The following is a 19,680-nucleotide window of genomic DNA, read 5'->3' as shown; positions in this document are numbered from 1 at the left end:
ATGAAATGAGATAATGAAATAAAAGCTATTCTTGCTCTTTTCTTTTTTTTTTAAAGATTTAACAACAAAATACACATACTATTCTGATGTTTGTGTATAATTTATTCATTCTTTCATGATAAATAGGTGAAATTTCATTTAAAATTAAAAACTTCTAGAAGACAGACAAAATACTTTTAGAGTACTGACAAGCATTGAAAGGGGTGAACAGGTCTGATAGATATTTGGATTGATGATTCTTAGTGATTAATGTATTTGATATCAAACCACATTCTCCCTCATCTCTGAGAAGTGTTCTAGCATATGAGGAAGCTAGCCTACAGAATGTTGGTGGTTCTTCTCTGGTGTCAACTTGTGCCAGAATAACATAGGGGCACTGGATGTCTTCCACAAGCTCGATTGTCTTGGTATGATTTAAAACCAGGCATATATATTATACAAGTGATGTCTGCAGTGTGTACCACTGTCTTCTAAGAAACAAGTTCATCATGTCAGGTGACATCTGATTTTATCTTACCAACAAGTGAGGTAATATACACCGGGAGGAAACTTACTTCTAGATATATAATTTGATCTTGATATCCCTTCAGTTTTACACTGTGGCTTACTTCTGTAAACTTGTTTAGCAATAAAATCATAGTGATGTTACCATTTTTCTGCTAAAAGTTGCCATCATTTCGGACTTTTTAATGCACTTTGGTAAACAGATCTAATGCAACTCTTGTTATCAAGCATTGTTCGGTCAACAGGGAGCAGGACTTTGTTTAAAAGCGACAAAACAAAGTGAGTTGCATAGAGAAGTTTGAAGTCACAAATAAACAATACATGATCTCTGTTACAGGTAAAGTTATATATATGATACAAGTAGTGTTTAATGAAGAACATACAACAAGTTGTAGAAACTGCATACTGTTTTATTTCTAGCTAATTATCACAGTACACATATTGCACAGATTAATTGGTGTTAATGTAGAATGTATAAACATGGAATCAAATTGAAAGTACTTCAATAATCTGAAAACTTTAACATATTTGTGTTTCATCATCTTCTGTTTTTTTTTTCTATTTGCGATTTACAAGAATGATGTAAGAAATTCTTATTCCATTCAGACACACTACAGGATTAAAAGTTTCCCCTATTATTGTATAGTAATTTTAGACTGAACATACAAATTAATAACGCTTCCTATTATTTCAATATTTAAAAACAGGCACAAAGTGTTCACACAAAAAAATACAGTTCTATGTAATCAAAATAATGCGTAGCCTGAAGACCTACAAATGTATTGCATATGTGGTACTGTAGTAAAATAAATATGAAAGAAGCAGGAGTATTTAAGCTTGTTTCTGGATAATATATAGTAAGCTAAATGATGTAAAGTAGTGGGCCCTAAAGTACACATGTATTATTAAAAACAAAACAAAATGGAAAATACAAAAGAATAAATGTAAAGAGTTTTAAGGAATTAAGAATACTGTATAATAGTCATGACTTGAATATTTACTTAAGATAAAGTGAAGTACAATATATACAAAAATTCTACTGCCAAATAAACACTGTTTCATGTGAATATGAGAAAAGATAAAAGCTTTATACAGTTTGCATTGGTCCTTGAAAATGTTATCTTACTGTAAGACAATATTGCATTTTTTTTCAAACTAGAGTATGTGATATGCAAGTAAAGGAATCAAAACTAGTTACTGGTACAGACCTTAATATCCACCTTGAGGGTAACTATTTTTTATCAGCAAGTTAGCAGAGCCTGTTACAGCTTAAAACAGCTACCCTATAGCTTGATATATGTCTGTACTGGCAGTTAGTATAAGACTGCTTTCAAATAAGCTGTACAAATGTTATCTTTTTTATAGAAGAACATGATTCTTTTTTTAATACAGAGAAATTATGCTGAAAGGTTTTACTAAATGACTATGCTGATTTTTACCTGTAACATACGTTACAACTTTCAATAATCTTAAAAATAAATATAACTTTTTCTGGTTTTATAATATAATGCAACAATAAAAAGATTCTAATATTCATTGAGATTTCATATAAACTACCACGACACTTGTGTTAGAAATTTTACATAATTCTCTTAAGGCTCGCATTATAATACTTTCCTAGACTTGTATAATAATTCTTTATAATATTGATTGTTATTATTAATGGTTCCAACTTTAATAGGTCTAAAAAACAATCATTAATGAGCTATGATAATAACTATGAACAAACTGAAATATTAACTTACATTAATCCTATAATATTGTACATTAATGAGACAAGAATTCTATTTGAGAACATCTTTAATTTCAGCAAATTTTGGGTATGAAATATAGTTGAGAGAAGCTATAAGGGATCTTGACATCTTTGGTTTATATATCAGCACTGTTCTCATAAATACAAATTATGATGTGCATCAGAATGAACATGTTTATTGTACAGCACTTGTGAGATAAAAAAAACTCTGTTCCCTTATTTATGTAATATTATCTTTTACTTTTTCAAAAATCTAATCAATTTCTTCATTATTATGCTTTTTCAATACATTTAGACATACAACAAACCAATTAACATCACTTGTGAAGGCATTATCATATATAAAACACAGTATAGATTAAAGTTCCAGAAACACATATAGACAAGAAAGCTCATGTGGTAAAATACAATATAAATTAATTATTAATACATATATATAACCCCTTCACCATCAGGTAATATATTAATAAATAATGCTTTAACAAACTAAACTACTATACTTGTTACCTTAACACATAATAATACATTGTACTATATTTTCCAAAATCACCATTATGTTAACAATAAGTACTGCAAGTTATCACAAACTAATTTGAAGTCTATAGTAAAACTCTTTACCCATTTTTTATAGTACAAGAGTATATATAATAGAAGAAATATCATTAGAGTATCACTATAAATTATCACTTTAAATTAAGTGAAGTACATACATATAGACAATATCAATATACATGTATATATAATTTTTGTAAAGCCAATTCCAATTACAACAAAATTGCTTGTTTAATAAGATTATATTTATTACCACAATCTGTCTTGTATATCATGAAATATGTTTCAAAATTCTTTCCAAATATTTCCCACGTTCAAAGATTTTGAAAATTCATGTAGTCAGAAAAGTCACACATTACATGTACTATGGAAAAAAAAACAATAAAGAAACCTTCTTAAATTGACAAACATGAACAATATCAACAAGGGTATTTTTCTAATCCAGAACTAAAATGAAAATTCAGTAATACACACAGTGAATAAATTGAATAATGTAAACTTCTAATAAAATTTAATACATAAAAACTAACATTTAACATACATATATTGAACTCCTCTTTTACCAGTAAAACAATTATAACTATATGATTATTTTCAGTTATAGATCAGAACAAGTTATACAAGGGTGCCATAGTCACAAAATACGCCCGTTTTAAGGAAGCTTTAGATGGAGATGGGGGCATTATGGATAAGTGTTATCTAGCAAGTTTTTATTCTTGGCACTGGGTTGTTAGGTGAACCTTAAAACAAATCAGTAGGGAAGATATGCACAGGATGTGTGACCTTGACCTTGGTCGCAGGGACCTGAATTTTATGCACGGCACTTAGCCTCACAATGATGAACATTTGTGCCAAATTATATTGAAATCCCTCTATGCATGTAGAAGTTTTGCTCCAGACAAGCGTTTTTCTATGAGCTCTAACTGTGACCTTCACCTTTGACCTAGAGACTTGGTTCATGTGCAGGGCACTACGTCTCATGGTGGTGAACAACTCTATAAAGTAACATTAAAATTCCTCCATGCATGTAGAAAATATGCTCCGGACAACATCTAGATATTTAATCATCTCCAGTGACCTTGACAATGCAAATATTAACCTAAATTAAATATGTCACACCTGTAGTCATGACAGTTACCATTTGTGCCACAATCCATCAATAAATGATGACTAAATGGTCCCAATACACATCTTCATATTTTTATCTGAACTTTGACCTTGAACTTTGACCTTTGACCTGGAGACCTGGATCATGCATGGAGCAATACATATTATGGTGGTGAACATTTCCATAAAGTATTTTAAAAATTCTTCCATACATGTAGGAGATATGCTCCAGACAAAAACTGGATATTTCACCATCTTTAGTGACCTTGACCTTGCATATATTGACCTAAAGTACATGTGTCACAGCCGTAGTCATGATAATGACCATTTGTGTTACAATCCCTCAATAAATGATGATTAAATCGTCCCTATACACATCTTCATATTTTTATCTAAACTTTGACCTCTATGTGTGACCTTGACCTTGGCCGCAAGGACCTGAATCTTGCGCGCGACACTCCGCCTCACAATGGTGAACATTTGTGCCAAGTAATATTGAAATCCCTCTATACATGTGGAAGTTTTGCTCCGGACAAGCATTTTTCAATGAGCTCTAAGTGTGACCTTGACCTTTGACCTAGAGACCTGGTTCATGTGCGCGACACTGCTCCTCATAGTGGTGAACATTTCTATGAAGTTTCATTAAAATCCCTCCATACATGTAGGAGATATGCTCCGGACAAAATTGGACGCCGCCCGCCCGCCCGCCAGGGGCGTTCCCATAATACGTCCCGTTTTTCAAACGGGCGTATAATAAAGGACTGTAGAGATTATGTAGATTTTATGATACTCCAAACTGTCAGTATATCAAACAATTATTTTTTCACAAACCTTCATGTAAACCAAAACACTGTAAATATCATTTCTGAATTATATCTAACGGTATATCTATTTTCATTTTGATTTCCATAAATGATGTAGAATGATTGTCAAAATGAAATGTGAATCATCTCTCACCATTATGCATACGATCATAAAGTACATTTTTAGATTTACTTGTCTCTTAAGAGATGCTTCTTATTGCGGCAACCAATTTTCCAAAAATGATATAATAAAGGCGAGAATATTTTTATGGTTCAAGGAAAATGAGAAGAAATTCATTGAAGTGCAGTACACAAGCATAGACATGTATGTTGCCTATCAGCATATGAGCCGCGTCATGACAAAACCAAAATAATGGGTTTGCAACCAGCATAGATCCAGACCAGCCTGCGCATCCGCGCAGTCTGATCAGGATCCATGCTGTTCGCTTACCAACCCTATTACAAGTAGAGAAACTGATAGTGAACAGCATGGATCCTGATCAGACTGCACGGATGCGCAGGCTGGTCTGGATCCATGCTGGCTGCAAACGCACAATTTGGTTTTGTCGTATCACGGCTCATATATAGAGATCATTTCAAAGACTGATACAGACCATGTAGGTCTTCTCCACCTACAGAATTGGCCATCTGTCTACAAATTTTGATCATATTCAAAATGTACGTTTTTGATAACTGACACTTCAAATGTCTTCAAAGAAGTTTACGTTAAATATAAACTGTTTTTAACTATATGTGAAAAGGTCAACTGATATATTCATTTTTTGATGGAGTTTATTTTGGGGGTGGGGGAATTCTTTGTAAGATTAGAGTAACTGTTAAGTATTCTATGTGTCATCAACTTCACACTTAAAATCTGTGTTGTATATAACTTTTGGTAAACATTGTCTATAATAAAATGATTGTTCAAAACTAAACCCATGTACAATATACAGACAAAAACAATAATACAGATTTATAATATGTGCAAACACCATGGAATGATTAAGATAAACAAATATACTTCTATAAATAATGTGACAGGTAAGTTATAAAAACAAGAGCTGTCCGTAAGACAGCGCGCTCGACTTTTTTATTGCTTGCCAATAAAAAAAGTTTTTGCAGTAAAAGGCAATACAAGAATCTCTGTATTTTTAAAGTGAACAATGGCCATGAGCATTAAGATATTTAGTGAAGAATTATTTTATTATGACATAATTTATGGTAAAGTGAACAAGTGGATAGGAATGAATTTTTTTAGATTTTTTAAGTTTTTTAGTGCTTGCCTATAATACAAAACATTGACAGTTAAGGGCCATAATCCAAATAAAATCTTTGACAGAATTACCTTCTCCTGGACATGTTTGGGAATCATGATTGTAAACAAGTATTCCAACTTTCAAATTAATATCTCAAACAGTTCAGTCAAAAAGTGGACTGGTACTAAAAACTTAACCAAGATTCTAAGTCGATAAAAGGCCTTAATTTTTAAAACAAATCCTTGACAGAGTTACCTTCTCTTGCGTACAGATGGGGGTAATGATGTGAAATAGCATTAAAAGTTTCAAAGCAATATCTCAAAGGGTTAAGGCAATAAGTGGATTTTACCCATATTCAATGTATTTTCTAAGTCAAAAAGGGCATAATTCTGTCAAAAACCTTGACAGAGTTATGTCCTCTTGTCTGTTGATGAAGGTCGTGATGGTAAACAAGTATGGTCAGTTTCAAAGCAATACCTCCAATGGTTTTGAAATAAAGTGAGGTGTACAAAAAACTTAACCAAGCTCAATACACTTTCTAAGTCAAAAAAGGGCCATAATTCTGTCAAAAACCTTGACAGAGTTATGTACTCTTGTCTGTAGATGGAGTTATGATGGTGAACAAGTATGGTAAGTTTCAAAGCCATACTTGTAATACTTCTGAAATAAAGTGGGGTGGTACGAAAAACTTAACCAAGGTGTGACGCCAACGCCGACGCCGGGGCGAGTAGGATAGCTCCCCTTTTCATAGAAAAGTCGAGCTAAAAACTTGTGATGTTGGAATGCATTAGAAGCAATTCTATAAATAACAACAATCTGATAATATATGTATAAACTATACCACTACCTTTACTGCTGTCTAAACAAATTACAATCTTACAATACTGAACTAGAATTTTGCCAGCATTGTTCAACTCCGCAAGGTTTACACATGAGAACAGTTTAATTTCAAACTTCTTCAAAAACATCTTATAAAGTACGACTTTTTCATTTATTATTTAAACATTAATCCATAACCTCCTGAATTTCTTAAATAAATTGTCCAGTTTCCTTTTTTTGAGTTGTACATTATCAATTTTTTTTGGGATATCAAGAAAATGTGAAGTTGGTCAACCAACAGGTATAGAGCCTAGTTAGACAGAAGTGTATGTCAGTCTGCCTCTATACTAATGACAAAAGCTAATCATTGTTAGTTACAGCAAACTACACTAGAAAATCTTCATCCCCATATATATGTTAGTAGTTAATTTTACCGTCACAATATATCAACCTTTATACCCACGTCAGCAGTCAATCAGTATATAATCAAATAAACTATAGTACTTTATAACTAAAACTTTAATCTATTTCTGTATTCTTATTTTAATCAATTTCTCAAAACATGGAAAATAAAAAAAAAAAAAAACATGACTGCATATTTTAAAATGGATTCATATCTGAAACAGAAAAAATACTTCTTTGTATTCTAAGATAAAATTTAGCTCTCAGAGACAACCCTCTGTATTTAATTAAAAAAAAAAAACTAAAAATTTATATATGAGAACAAAAAATAATTTATGATACAACCTCTCTTACTTGTCATCTGGGACAATCTTCTCCTCCATTCTTTTGTTAATTCTGGTTACATAAGATTACAAACCATTGAAAAAGGACAATGTGTACAATTCATTGCAGTCAAACAAAAATCATTTAAGAGGTAATGAACATGTACAAATGGGAACTGAAATGTATTAATGTTTCTATGGCAACGGTGATGACTAATGTTTCTCTGAGCCTGAATAAGGCTGTTGGCCGGTCTCGTATGGCTGGTGATCATCCATTCCTCCAGAGTTAGTGGGAGCTGGTGTATCAATATTCTCATATGCGCTATGCTGGGGACTGCCGCCTGAATTTAAAAAAAAATGATGTAAGCATTAAGTTAACGTGTTAGTGAAACAAAGATTGAAGTACTAAATATAATTGGTATTTAATCAAATTCCTCAAGTTTCTAATTATCTTGACTGGTTTCTTCTATTTCTTTTCTTTGACCCTGAAGGCATTGGACTTCACAAGCAAGTCCATTTCTATCTTTTTACAGACAATATTCTGTGATAACTGTTATTCTACTCTTTTGTGTTTTGAAAAATGAAAAAAAAATAAGAAAATAACTGAATATCTAATGATTTATGAATAATCAATATTATAGGCTGTGTAACTGGTGTTTTATAGCCCTTACACCACATATACGCAATTCCTCGTAACAGCTGTGGTTGTCGTGTCTAATTTTAGTGACAACTTGGATTTGCCATTCATCAATCGAAGTTCTCTTGGTGTTCACTACTTTAAAATATACTGAAACACAATGTCTTGTAAATTGAGTTGTCTAAACGTTTTTGGTTTCCTCTTATGCGATACTTTGAAGACACTTTTAGTAATCAAATGTTGAATTTTGATACATTAATATTTACTAGAAAAAAGAACCCAAAATCAATTGTGTAAAATTTCATTCCTTTTTTTTGGTTTTAAAAGAAGTTACAATGATAAAACATCATATTTTTGTCCTGTAATATGAAGGATCCCAGTAGTCTTCCATTGTTCACATTACATAAAAGATGGACAAGGAATTCTATATACTAGATGTTTTCTCACAATTTTCATGTTGACAATTTGTGTGATGCCCTTCACATAACTAGCTGACTACATGTACCTTGAGTCAGGGAGATTTCAGCACTAAAATAATTATAATACACACAACAATTCTTATTTCTTACATAACTGCTATGAGGAAATGATAAGAAAGCAGTTTTATTGTGGTATATGTCCTCTATGTGTACACAATTTATCTACTAGTCAGATTTGTTATTGTCATATCTTCACCAACTGGTGCTATGGTAAATTATTACCTAGATACAAGGGATATATGGCCACGTCATGTCTCAGACAGTATATCTAGGGTGCAATCTTTTGATAACAGTTACTATATATTATATGAGCACCCTGGACTGCACATTGATTAGTTTATACAGAATCATGCTATGAATGCCACAAAGTTCCAGCACAACTTGTAACTACTCCTCCTATTGAATCATTCAATCAAGCAGTGATCCAACTGCCCAATTTTACATCTGTTATTTATAAAGTTTACTTGAGCCCTTAACTTAACCTAAAAGAAGGAAGGAAATACATACCAAATCCTGGAAGATTGCCAACACCCGGAATGTTAAAGTCGGAGTATGAACCTCCTCGATCACGATATATTCTGTACAACAGGAATGCTGTTATAGGCTTCACTATCAGATTTACTATCGCCATTCTAAAAGAGAAAAACGTTATTTCTTCAATGTCATAGAATATCACAACTGTAATTAAAGCCCATAGCACCTTACATTTCCTTGGATTCTATATCCATACATTTTTTGGCAACTATTAGAGGAAGCATACATGTACACACAGGTTCAAATCAAAGATCATGCATTTATTTGAGCTTTAAATTTTAATTATTTATTATCTTATAACTATGTATAATACCCTATTTTACCCTGTTATAAAAACTTTTTATATTACAATGTGAATTATTTATAACAAGTGTAACATATAAATATATCTTTTTTGCATACATGGCAAGATAAACTAAAAATAAATTACCCTAGAGAAAATCTATATTCATTCCTGGAACTGCCTGAAATACAATGATAACTTTTTTTAAATGTAACAAATTTTAACTGCTTAGAACAAAACAATCTTAACTTTGTGATCATTATAACTATATTGACAGATTTATACAACAAAAAGCTTTGAACAATTCTTTAAAGTCATGTAGGTTTGCCTTGAAATTTAAATTACATTAAGTCAAGTACAAGACTGCCCCCACAGTTGTAGTCACTCACTCAAAAATATTGTACAATTGAAATACAAAATATGTGATCCATTGGTTGATAAGACAGCTTGTTTCCCACTTGCTTTACTCCAGTCAAGCAGTTTTTGTAAACAAACTTGAGATTCAAAATATCTTTTTTTATATAAAGTTTGGTGAGGGCCGATTAATAATTACTCAAGGAAATGTTGGTAAGGCTATATGGGTTTTTCTATGTGACAATCCAATATAACCAAGCAGAGAATATCTTACCAACTTGATTACAGTTAATAAAGGATGCTACAATCAGTATCTAAAATATATAAATTATGTTAATTTTTCAAATCTGACATTTATTTCTGGGATGAAACATTTATAAAACAAAAAATGTACCTTGCTTTTTTGGATTGCTCTCAAAATATGTATAACCTCTAGGCTCATAAATCCCTAGAAGAATAATGTCTTGAAGTATAGAAAATACATGGCACAGCAGGAACTGAAATATATAACATGTTCACAGTTATCACTATCCCTAAACCAGCTCATGCTTACACTAATAGAGATGCCTACGTTAAACTTTAAAACATTATTTAATAGGTTAGCAACTGGTGGTGGTGTTGGTAGTTTTCACTTCAGATCATGACAGTAAGCCACATTAAAGTTACCATAGCCCAGTTAAACCATTGCATTATTCCAGGGCAGGCTGCCAAGCAGTTTACCAGTACTTGTTGCCTTCACTTTCACAAGGAACTGATTACTTCTGCACATGCCAGAGCAGATGAACACCGTAGAAGTGAGCAACCGTCTAAGATGGTGATCATATATTGATCATATATAAGTATAAAGACTCTGTGGTCTAAAGATTAAGGTCATTTAAGGTTAATGACCTCAAATCAATTGCCTTTCATTGCAATATCTCAAAACATGTTTGAGGCATTGATGTCTCTAATGCAAGGAAGATATTCAGTTAACTTAAAGAAAAATTGTTGTTTAACTCAGGAATCCAATTTGAAACTAAAATAATGCATAAAAGGGCAGCTGTGATCATCTTCCATCAGTTAAACTATATATCATGCACAGTTACAGTTTGACTTAAAACCTGAAACTTAAAACTCAATACATAAATGTTAATCACATTTATCATTTATCAATTTCAAACATTTATTATCATTCAATTTCAAACATTTATAACAAATTAATTTCAAATATTTATCATTAATCAATTTCAAACATTTATTATCATTCAATTTCAAACATTTATAGGAAATTAATTTCAAATAATTATAATGAAATATTTATTATTAATCAATTTCAAACTTCATTTTTTTTTTTAATTCAATTACTGCGAACATTTCACAAACAGTAGATATTTCAAACAGACAAACAGCTCATCTTCAAACATTTCTACCTCAGGTGAATTATTAATCATGAATATCTTCCTCCCCTCGATCCATTTTACAATATTCTTGCCTGTTTGAAGAAGTCAGCAGATCTATGGAATATTTATTTAGTACCTATCTTAACTGTCTGTCTGATAGGTATAAGAATTGAACACTCACCATCAACGCTGCCTCGGAGGATTCATGATGTACAATAGACCATACACCCAAAGACAGAACAAATAAGTTCATATAAACATATGATATTGGTAGGAATGGTTGAGCCATACAAGCCCTGAAATATAATGTAAGAATACATATAGCTTCAATAAAATACTATTTTACTGACTGACAGTAGATTATCAATGGTTCATTGATTTTATAGATAAAACATTGAGAACTATTTCAAAGCAAATGCAGCATCCTTTTTTTTTAATATTACAGTTTCACTTCCTTAAATTTAACAAGAGGGCCATGATGGCCCTGAAGTCGCTCACCTGTATATAGGCCCCTGGAGCGGGGCAAGTTTAAACCCCAGGGCTTTTATTTGAACTAACTTGGTAGACACCCATTAGAAGATATTTCATGCTTAACATCCAAGGTCTAGCTCGTCAAGTTTTTTTCTTTACACATATAGTTAAAAACAATGACACACCTGGGGCAGGGACATTTTTGACCCAACGGCTTTTATTTGAACAATCTTTGTAGACACTTACTAGAAAATGTTTCATGCTTAATACCTTAACTCTAGCTATTCGGGTTTTTTCAAAGAAGACTTCTAATTTTTTGCTATACACATATAAGGAAAATCAATGTCAGCCGGGGCGAGGCCAATTTTGACCCCAGGGCTTTTATTTGAACAAACTTTGTAGACAGTCACTAGAAGATGCTTCGTGCTTTATATCTAAACTCTAGCTATTTGAGTTTTTTCAAAGAAGATTTTTTAAAGTTTTTGTATAACACATATAAGGAAAAGGAATGACCCCCGGGGCGGGGCCAATTTTGTCCCCAGGGCTTTTATTTGAACAAACTTGGTAGACAATCACTAGAAGATGATTCATGCTTAGTATCTAAACTCTAGCTATTTGGTTTTTTTCAAAGAAGATTTTTTAAGTTTTTTCTATACACATATAAGGAAAATCAATGACCCCCGGGGCGGGGCCAATTTTGACCCAGGGCTCTTATTTGAACAAACTTGGTAGACATCCATTAGAACATGTTTCATGCTAAATATCTTAGCTCTAGCACTTTGGGTTCTTTAAAAGAAGATTTTTTAAGTTTTTACTATATGCATATAGGGAAAATCAATGACCCCCTGGGCGGGCCAATTTTGACCCCAGGGCTTTTATTTGAACAAACTTGGTAGTCACCCATAAGAAGATGTTTCATGGTAAATATCTTAGCTCTAGCTCTTTGGGTTTTTAAAAGAAATTTTTTTTTAAGTTTTTACTATATGCCTATAGGTAAAATCAAAGACCCCCTGGGGCGGGCCAATTTTGACCCCAGGGCTTTTATTTGAACAAACTTGGTAGACATCCATTAGAACATGTTTCATACCAATATCTAAGCTCTAGCTCTTTGGGTTTTTTAAAAGAATTTTTTTTTAAGTTTTTACTATATGCATATAGGGAAAATCAATGACCCCCTGGGCGGGGCCAATTTTGACCCCAGGGCTTTTATTTGAACAAACTTGGTAGACATCCATTAGAGCATGTTTCATGCCAAATATCTAAGCTCTAGCACTTTGGGTCTTTAAAAGAAGATTTTTTAAGTTTTTACTATATGCATATAGGGAAAATCAATGACCCCCTGGGGCGGGGCCAATTTTGACCCCAGGGCTTTTATTTGAACAAACTTGGTAGACATCCACTATAAGATGTTTCATGCCAAATAGCTAAGCTCTTACTCTTTCGGCTTTTTAAAGAATATTTCTTCTTTTTTTACGATATGTATATAAGGAAAATCAATGACCCCCGGGGCGGGGCCAATTTTGACCCTAGGGCTTTTATTGTAACACACTTGGTAGACATCTACTATAAGATGTTTCATGCCAAATATCTAAGCTCTTGCTCTTTGGGCTTTTTAGAAGAAGATGTTTAAAGTTTTTTCTTTTGGTTGCCATGGCAACCAGAGTTCTGCATGGAATTAAATTCTTTGAACAATTTTTAAAGGTGACCACCAAAGGAACATTCCTGTGAAGTTTGGATGAAATTGGCTTAGTGGTTTATGAGGAGATGTCATTTAAAGCAAAAGTTTACGGACGGACGCCGGACAGACGGACGCCGGACGAAAAGCGATCACAAAAGCTCACCCTGTCACTTTGTGACAGGTGAGCTAAAAACCTTCTTTAAGAAAGAAACCAGATTTATAATGTACATGTATTAGCTGAGTATTTTTGCACCATTAAATCATGATGGTATTCTCATATCAAACTGAACAAAACATTACTTTTTCATGCACAACAATTAATTTTAAAGGCAACTAATGATATATACCTACTGGGAATTCACTTAATTTTGTGTGCATGAAATTTCGTGGTTTAGTCACAAAGACAACATCTTCATCACACCCTATTACCGGCGGCAGTGATGGCAGATAGTTGAAATTTACCACTCGGTACAGGTAGGTTATAAATTTGGTTGGTATTATTATATTACACAAATACAGCCCATTTCATTGCTATGAAACTATTGTCCATTGACTGGAGATACTACTAGGTAATTTTGGACTCGTTTTTCCTGTTTTTAGACTATTTTGAGCAGGTTAAAAGTGACAGCTTCGGAAAAATCCGTGAAAATGACAGTTTTTTGTCATAAATATCTCAAGTTTTAACTAAATGGCAGGATTTCGTGTTATTATGCCCCCACTTCGAAGAAGATGGGGTATATTGCTTTGCTCTTGTCGGTCCGTAGACCAAATGGTTTCCGATCAATAACTAAAAAACCCTTAGGCCTAAGAACTTCAAACTTGGTATGGTGATTGGTCATGACCAGTAGATGACCCCTATTGATTTTGGGGTCAAAGGTCAAGGTCACATTGACCTTGTAAGCAAAAACGGTTTCCGATCAATAACTAAAGAACCCTTAGGCCTAGGAACTTCAAACTTGGTATGGTGATTGGTCATGATCAGTAGATGACCCCTATTGATTTTGGGGTCAAGGGGTCAAAGGTCACTTTGACCTCTTAGGTAAAAACAGTTTCCTATCAATAACTAAAGAACCCTTTGGCCTAGGAACTTCAAACTTGGTATGGTGATTGGTCATGACCAGCAGATGACCCCTATTGATTTTGGGATCAAGGGGTCAAAGGTCAAGGTCACATTGACCTTGTAAGTAAAAACGGTTTATGATCAATAACTAAAGAACGCTTCGGCCTAGGAACTTCAAACTTGGCATGGTGATTGGTCATGACCAGCAGATGACCCCTATTGATTTTGGGTCAAAGGTCAAGGTCACATTGACCTTGTAGGTAAAAACGGTTTCCGATCAATAACTAAAGAACGCTTAGGCCTAGAAACTTCAAACTTGGTGTGATGATTGGTCATGACCAGAGATGACTCCGTTTGATTTTTGGGTCAAGGGGTCAAAGGTCAAGGTCACATTGACCTTGTAGGTTAAAATGGTTTCCAATCAAGAACTAAAGAGCGTTTCGGCCTAGGAACTTCAAACTTGGTGTGATGATTGGTCATTGCCAGGAGATGACCCCTATTGATTTTGGGGTCAAGGGGTCCAAGGTCAAGGTCACATTGACCTTGTAGGTAAAAACGGTTTACGATCAATAACTAAAGAACGCTTAGGCCTAGGAACTTCAAACTTTGTATGATGATTGGTCATGACCAGTAGATGACCCCTATTGATTTTGGGGTCAAGGGGTCAATGTCATATTGACCTTGTACTTAATGATGGTTTCTGACCAATAACCTTGGTTGATATTTTTATATTAAACTAAAAATGCTTTTGGTATACACATTTGAAGGTCTTATGTAATATAACAACTTGGCTGTCATTAATGAGGCCTACATGATTCATAAAATTTATGCATATATTATTTGGTAAGATTTGTAATAACTTAAATTGCTGCACACAACCTATGGGGTCACAATAATTATTACCTTGTGACTAGTTATGACCAGTAGATACTAGAAAACCCTTATTAATTGTTTGTTCACTGGGTCAGAAGTCATGCATAATAACCTGATCACATGACTAATTGGCTGCCGATAGGGGGCATACATGTTTTACAAACATATCTTGTTAATACAGACATTCATCCATTGGGATCACGCAAGCCAAATATCTTCGCCGTGAGTCTTTTTTTGAAAGTTTTGCAGACGTTCAATCTGGTCCGGTCAAAGAAAAAATGCTGCCGTTGTAGGCAGATACTTATTTTAAATGCTGCCGTCGATGGCAGAAATACCATGAAAGTGGCTAACATTCTGACAGAAAATCAAGGTCAACCTTATATCAATTCCTCTATTCTTTGAGCCCTTTTAGTCGGAATTGAGACGTTAAACTATCATTTCTAATATTTTCTCAAGATAGAAAAGTTATTAATGCGGTATGTGCATCGAAAAAGATTTTTAGCAACACGCAGATACAATACAAAATGTGATGATTCAGTACGACCAAATTGCACTATAAATAGAGCAATTAAGATGAAGAAATTCAGTTTTCTATATTCATGCATATGTGCTTGATCTGTTGTGTCTGTCAGTTACATGCATACAATACCATATGTATCTTAAGATTAACAGCGCATAATTCACTGCCTTTTCAAGACATAACGCCATTTGCATATTACAGCTGTAACTTCAGTAAGTGGATATTCATTTGCTAGCATATGACATTGTTTTCTCGAGGTTCATCGCTTTATGACATAATAAAGCCTGAAATTTACTTAGTCGGCGCTAATGCTGCAAAATATAAGTTACTAAATGGAGGTAATATAGGGAAGATTATTAACCTTGCAACTGACAAGATCTGTGAACATCAGTGTATCATACAACAATGTATGTTAATGTAAAATGGAGATTAAGATAATATTATCGACGGTTCAAATATTTTCCTATATTTTCAAATTCTTGAAAAACACAACAACGTGGATTCATTTCTTTAAATTTTCATGTTTGAAATCCAGTGTAGTTTGCCTTTGAATTACATTTACTATGCTAAAATATTAACAACAGTACTAACAGTAAGGTGGACATACAACGCGATTTCGAACATGAAGTGTTGGTCTTTTTCATAGATTTTTGGGCAGTTTGAATTTCGCTTTTCCCATCAAATAGGACGAAGTGAAAAAATTTCGGCGTAGTTATCGCCCATCTTCGCCCTAACCACACAGTGCTTGTTTCTGTGTAATTTCTTTCAGGCTATTGAGACCTGGTTCTGGTGTCGCGCAAGTTTTACATTTTATAATTATGAACATTGGTATCAATTATCAACTAGGCACCAATGAAATACATGTATGTTACCTGTACATTTAAAAAATCATATAGGAACATTAAACAAGTGATTTATAAACACTGTGGGGAAACTTTAAAGTAAAACTTTATTAATGTGATTACTTAAAAAAACTTACCATGTTGTAAAGATAAAATGGAAGAAGACAATCAGCTGTAAAATATCAAATAAGGAAATAAATATTTTAACATTTAATACATATTATCTGGAACTCAGTAAATGTTGGTTTTTCCTATCTAATCTCAAGGTACATAATAGCTTGAAGGTGCTCTACCTTTCACAATAGAGTGATGAATATGTTGTGTTTCTTATAAAAACAGTTAATTTACTAAGTTGTTACTATTACTGTTTATATGTACCACAGGATTAAATGGAAGAAAACCAAGTCTACAAAACTTTTTCTTACAGTAATGTATGTTAAAAATCTTTCATGTATACCTTTTTGTACAAATTACCATAATTTTGTATTTAATTTATATGTATGAAATAGCTGATTAAACAGACCAACTATTTTCTATATAAATACACTAGTTGTTACAAAATTAATAAATTTATGGTTAAGGTTAATATAGCCGTTTATTTAATTACTGAGAAAAACATTTTGAGTCGTACTTATATTCTTAAATATGTTTGGCTGTTCAGATTTTTCATCTGTAAGTTGCCGATGTTGGCGAAGGCTGACACTATTCTAAAGGACAGTGCAGAACATTGTCTACATTAATAACTTAAGCAAAATCATGTTTTATAATCTGACACAAACTGTCATTAATATTTATCCTTACACATAATCATCTAATTGTCAAGTAATATTGTCTCGCACCACAAATTTAGTATTTTCGGCAAATTTGATTTCACTTTGATGTTTTGAAGAGCGAAAATGAGGGAAATTCAAAAAGACTTATTCACACATATGTGATCAGCAATAAGTTTAAGTTATGCGGGAGAAATGTATCTATCTATCTTCTGTTAATATTAAACCCTCGCGGGTACGTAGACATGTCGGCGTATCAAAAATCTCAAGAAAGTTACAAAGAGTTGTTTAAAAGACGACAAAAGAATATTTAAAAAATGTTAAAAACAGGGGCTGAAAAACAAGGGTGAGACATGTTCGATGCAAGCTATGGCTGCACTGAACTACTCTGTGAAGCATGTCCACAACGCTAGAGGTCTGACCATAATCTAGCTTAATCCATATAGGGCTGCTCTTCTTTGGACATTTTCAATCTAATCTACATACATGTGAACTCTCCCACTTTCAGCGGGAGACTCCCTCTTTCTGCAAGCATATTTTCAAAGATTTTTCTTAATAAGGGGTATTTTCACAAATTAAAGAAATCTCCCACTTTTTGATGTCAGAACTTCCTTCTTTGTTCATTGCAAATTCTAAAATCTCCCTCTTTTTGAAGAAAAATCTCCCTCTTGATCATGGAAAAAAGTTCACATGTATGAATCTATTTGAGTTTTTGTGTGGGGAGACCATACTTCGGAACCATATTCTTCTTCTTCTTCTTCTTCCAATATACTGGCTACCTTCAACAAACTGAAGCTTACTGACAGGTTAATGCGCAAGAGGGAAAGAAAGAGTAAAAATAGTGAGGAATATATACAGTGCAGGTTAAAAACAGACAAGAGTGTGGTTTAGATATAGAGTTGGGACAGATGAGTACGGAATGACTCAATTCAAGCTGGAGTCTGACTAACGTCTGGTAAGCGATGGACTTAATGGATTGGGATTTAACCTTTACGTTTTTCGTAGGAATCCTAAGGTTTGGTTGTTGTTCATTGTGTAATCACAGTTTCTTGTGCGTTTTTTGACGCTTAAAAATTTTAACTGTATCCCATAAAACGGGAATTTACTTTTATTTTTAAAATATATAGCATTTTTATCTGGACCCCCTGTAAACATTTTACTTCAAAAAAATTTTACAATTATTTTCTGTTTACTTAACAGGTTAAGATACCTAGGTACTAGGTTGCGGGCATTTCCCCTTAGTTTAAAAATTAAAAAAAAAATTTGAAATAAATAAGCCCCCCCCGCCCCCTAAAATTTAAGGGGAAAAAAAAACAATTTGGGAAACCCTTGTTTTTCATCTCCACTAACTCTAGTTGTAAAAGTGAAAATGAAAAAGGGCTATTCCAAAAAATTCCGCCCCCCCCCAAAGGAAAAAAGGTCTAGAGAAAAACCCCCCTAGGACAAACACTCAGAGTTACCCCCTTGGACAACATAATGTAAACAGCTTTACTCAAATGACCCCCTTGGACGACCTTAAATGTAAGATTTTTGCCCAAAATAACCCAATGGACAACCTATAAGAAGAGACTTTTTGATCAAAAATGCCGTCCTTTGACAACCTATGGAAGAGACTTTTGCTCAAAATGACCCCCTTGGACAAAAAATTTCAATATCCCCCATTGACAAACTGCTGAAATTGACCCCCTAGACATCTTCCATAGGTATATTACTATTAAAAAATAGACCCCTGGACAACCTATGGAAGAGACTTTTGCTCAAAATGACCCCCTCGGACAAAAACATTCAATATCCACCCTCGGACAAGCTACAGAAATTGACCCCCTAGGACATCTTCCATAGGTATATTACTAATGAAAATACACCCCTGGACAACCTATGGAAGAGACCTTTGCTCAAAATGCCCCCCTCGGACAAAAACATTCAATATCCACCCTCGGACAAGCTACTTAAATTTGACCCCTTGGACATCTTCCATAGATATAACACTAATATAGACCCCGCCCCCCCTCCTCCTGGACACCCTATAGTAGAGACTTGATCAAAATGACCTCCCTTGGACAAAAAGTTTTTAATATCCCCCAAGCCCCTTGGACAAACTACCAAATTAACCCACTACGACATCTTTCATATGTCAACGCTTTAGGATCTGATTATCAGCAATAGAATGTCACCTTCTCATATCCTTTTAAACAAGCAATCAGCGACGAGCTTTCATAATCTTTAAAGCCATGTGGTTTCTTTTTTTATCTGCTGGAAAATCAATTTTGAGTTATTTGGA

At 33.5% G+C, this 19,680-nt stretch overlaps 1 protein-coding gene across 1 annotated transcript; it reads right to left on the bottom strand.

The window, feature by feature from the left end:
- Positions 1-893: 893 nt before the first annotated feature.
- On the bottom strand, positions 894-16,801 carry LOC132732783 (type-1 angiotensin II receptor-associated protein-like; the record flags this gene model as incomplete). The annotated part of the gene is given in 6 exon segments (XM_060719295.1): positions 894-7,860; positions 9,143-9,267; positions 9,600-9,633; positions 10,201-10,303; positions 11,367-11,481; positions 16,767-16,801. Coding segments are annotated over 6 exon segments (540 nt in total), but the record flags the coding sequence as incomplete, so codon positions are not given.
- Between the last annotated feature and the right edge of the window lie 2,879 nt (positions 16,802-19,680).

The sequence above is a fragment of the Ruditapes philippinarum genome, unplaced genomic scaffold (genome assembly GCF_026571515.1).
Source record: "Ruditapes philippinarum isolate M1 unplaced genomic scaffold, ASM2657151v2 ctg14554_1_1_1_1, whole genome shotgun sequence".
NCBI lineage: Eukaryota > Metazoa > Mollusca > Bivalvia > Venerida > Veneridae > Ruditapes > Ruditapes philippinarum.
The sequence above is the reverse complement of the archived record's forward strand: the minus strand, read 5'-3'. Positions and strand labels throughout refer to the sequence as shown.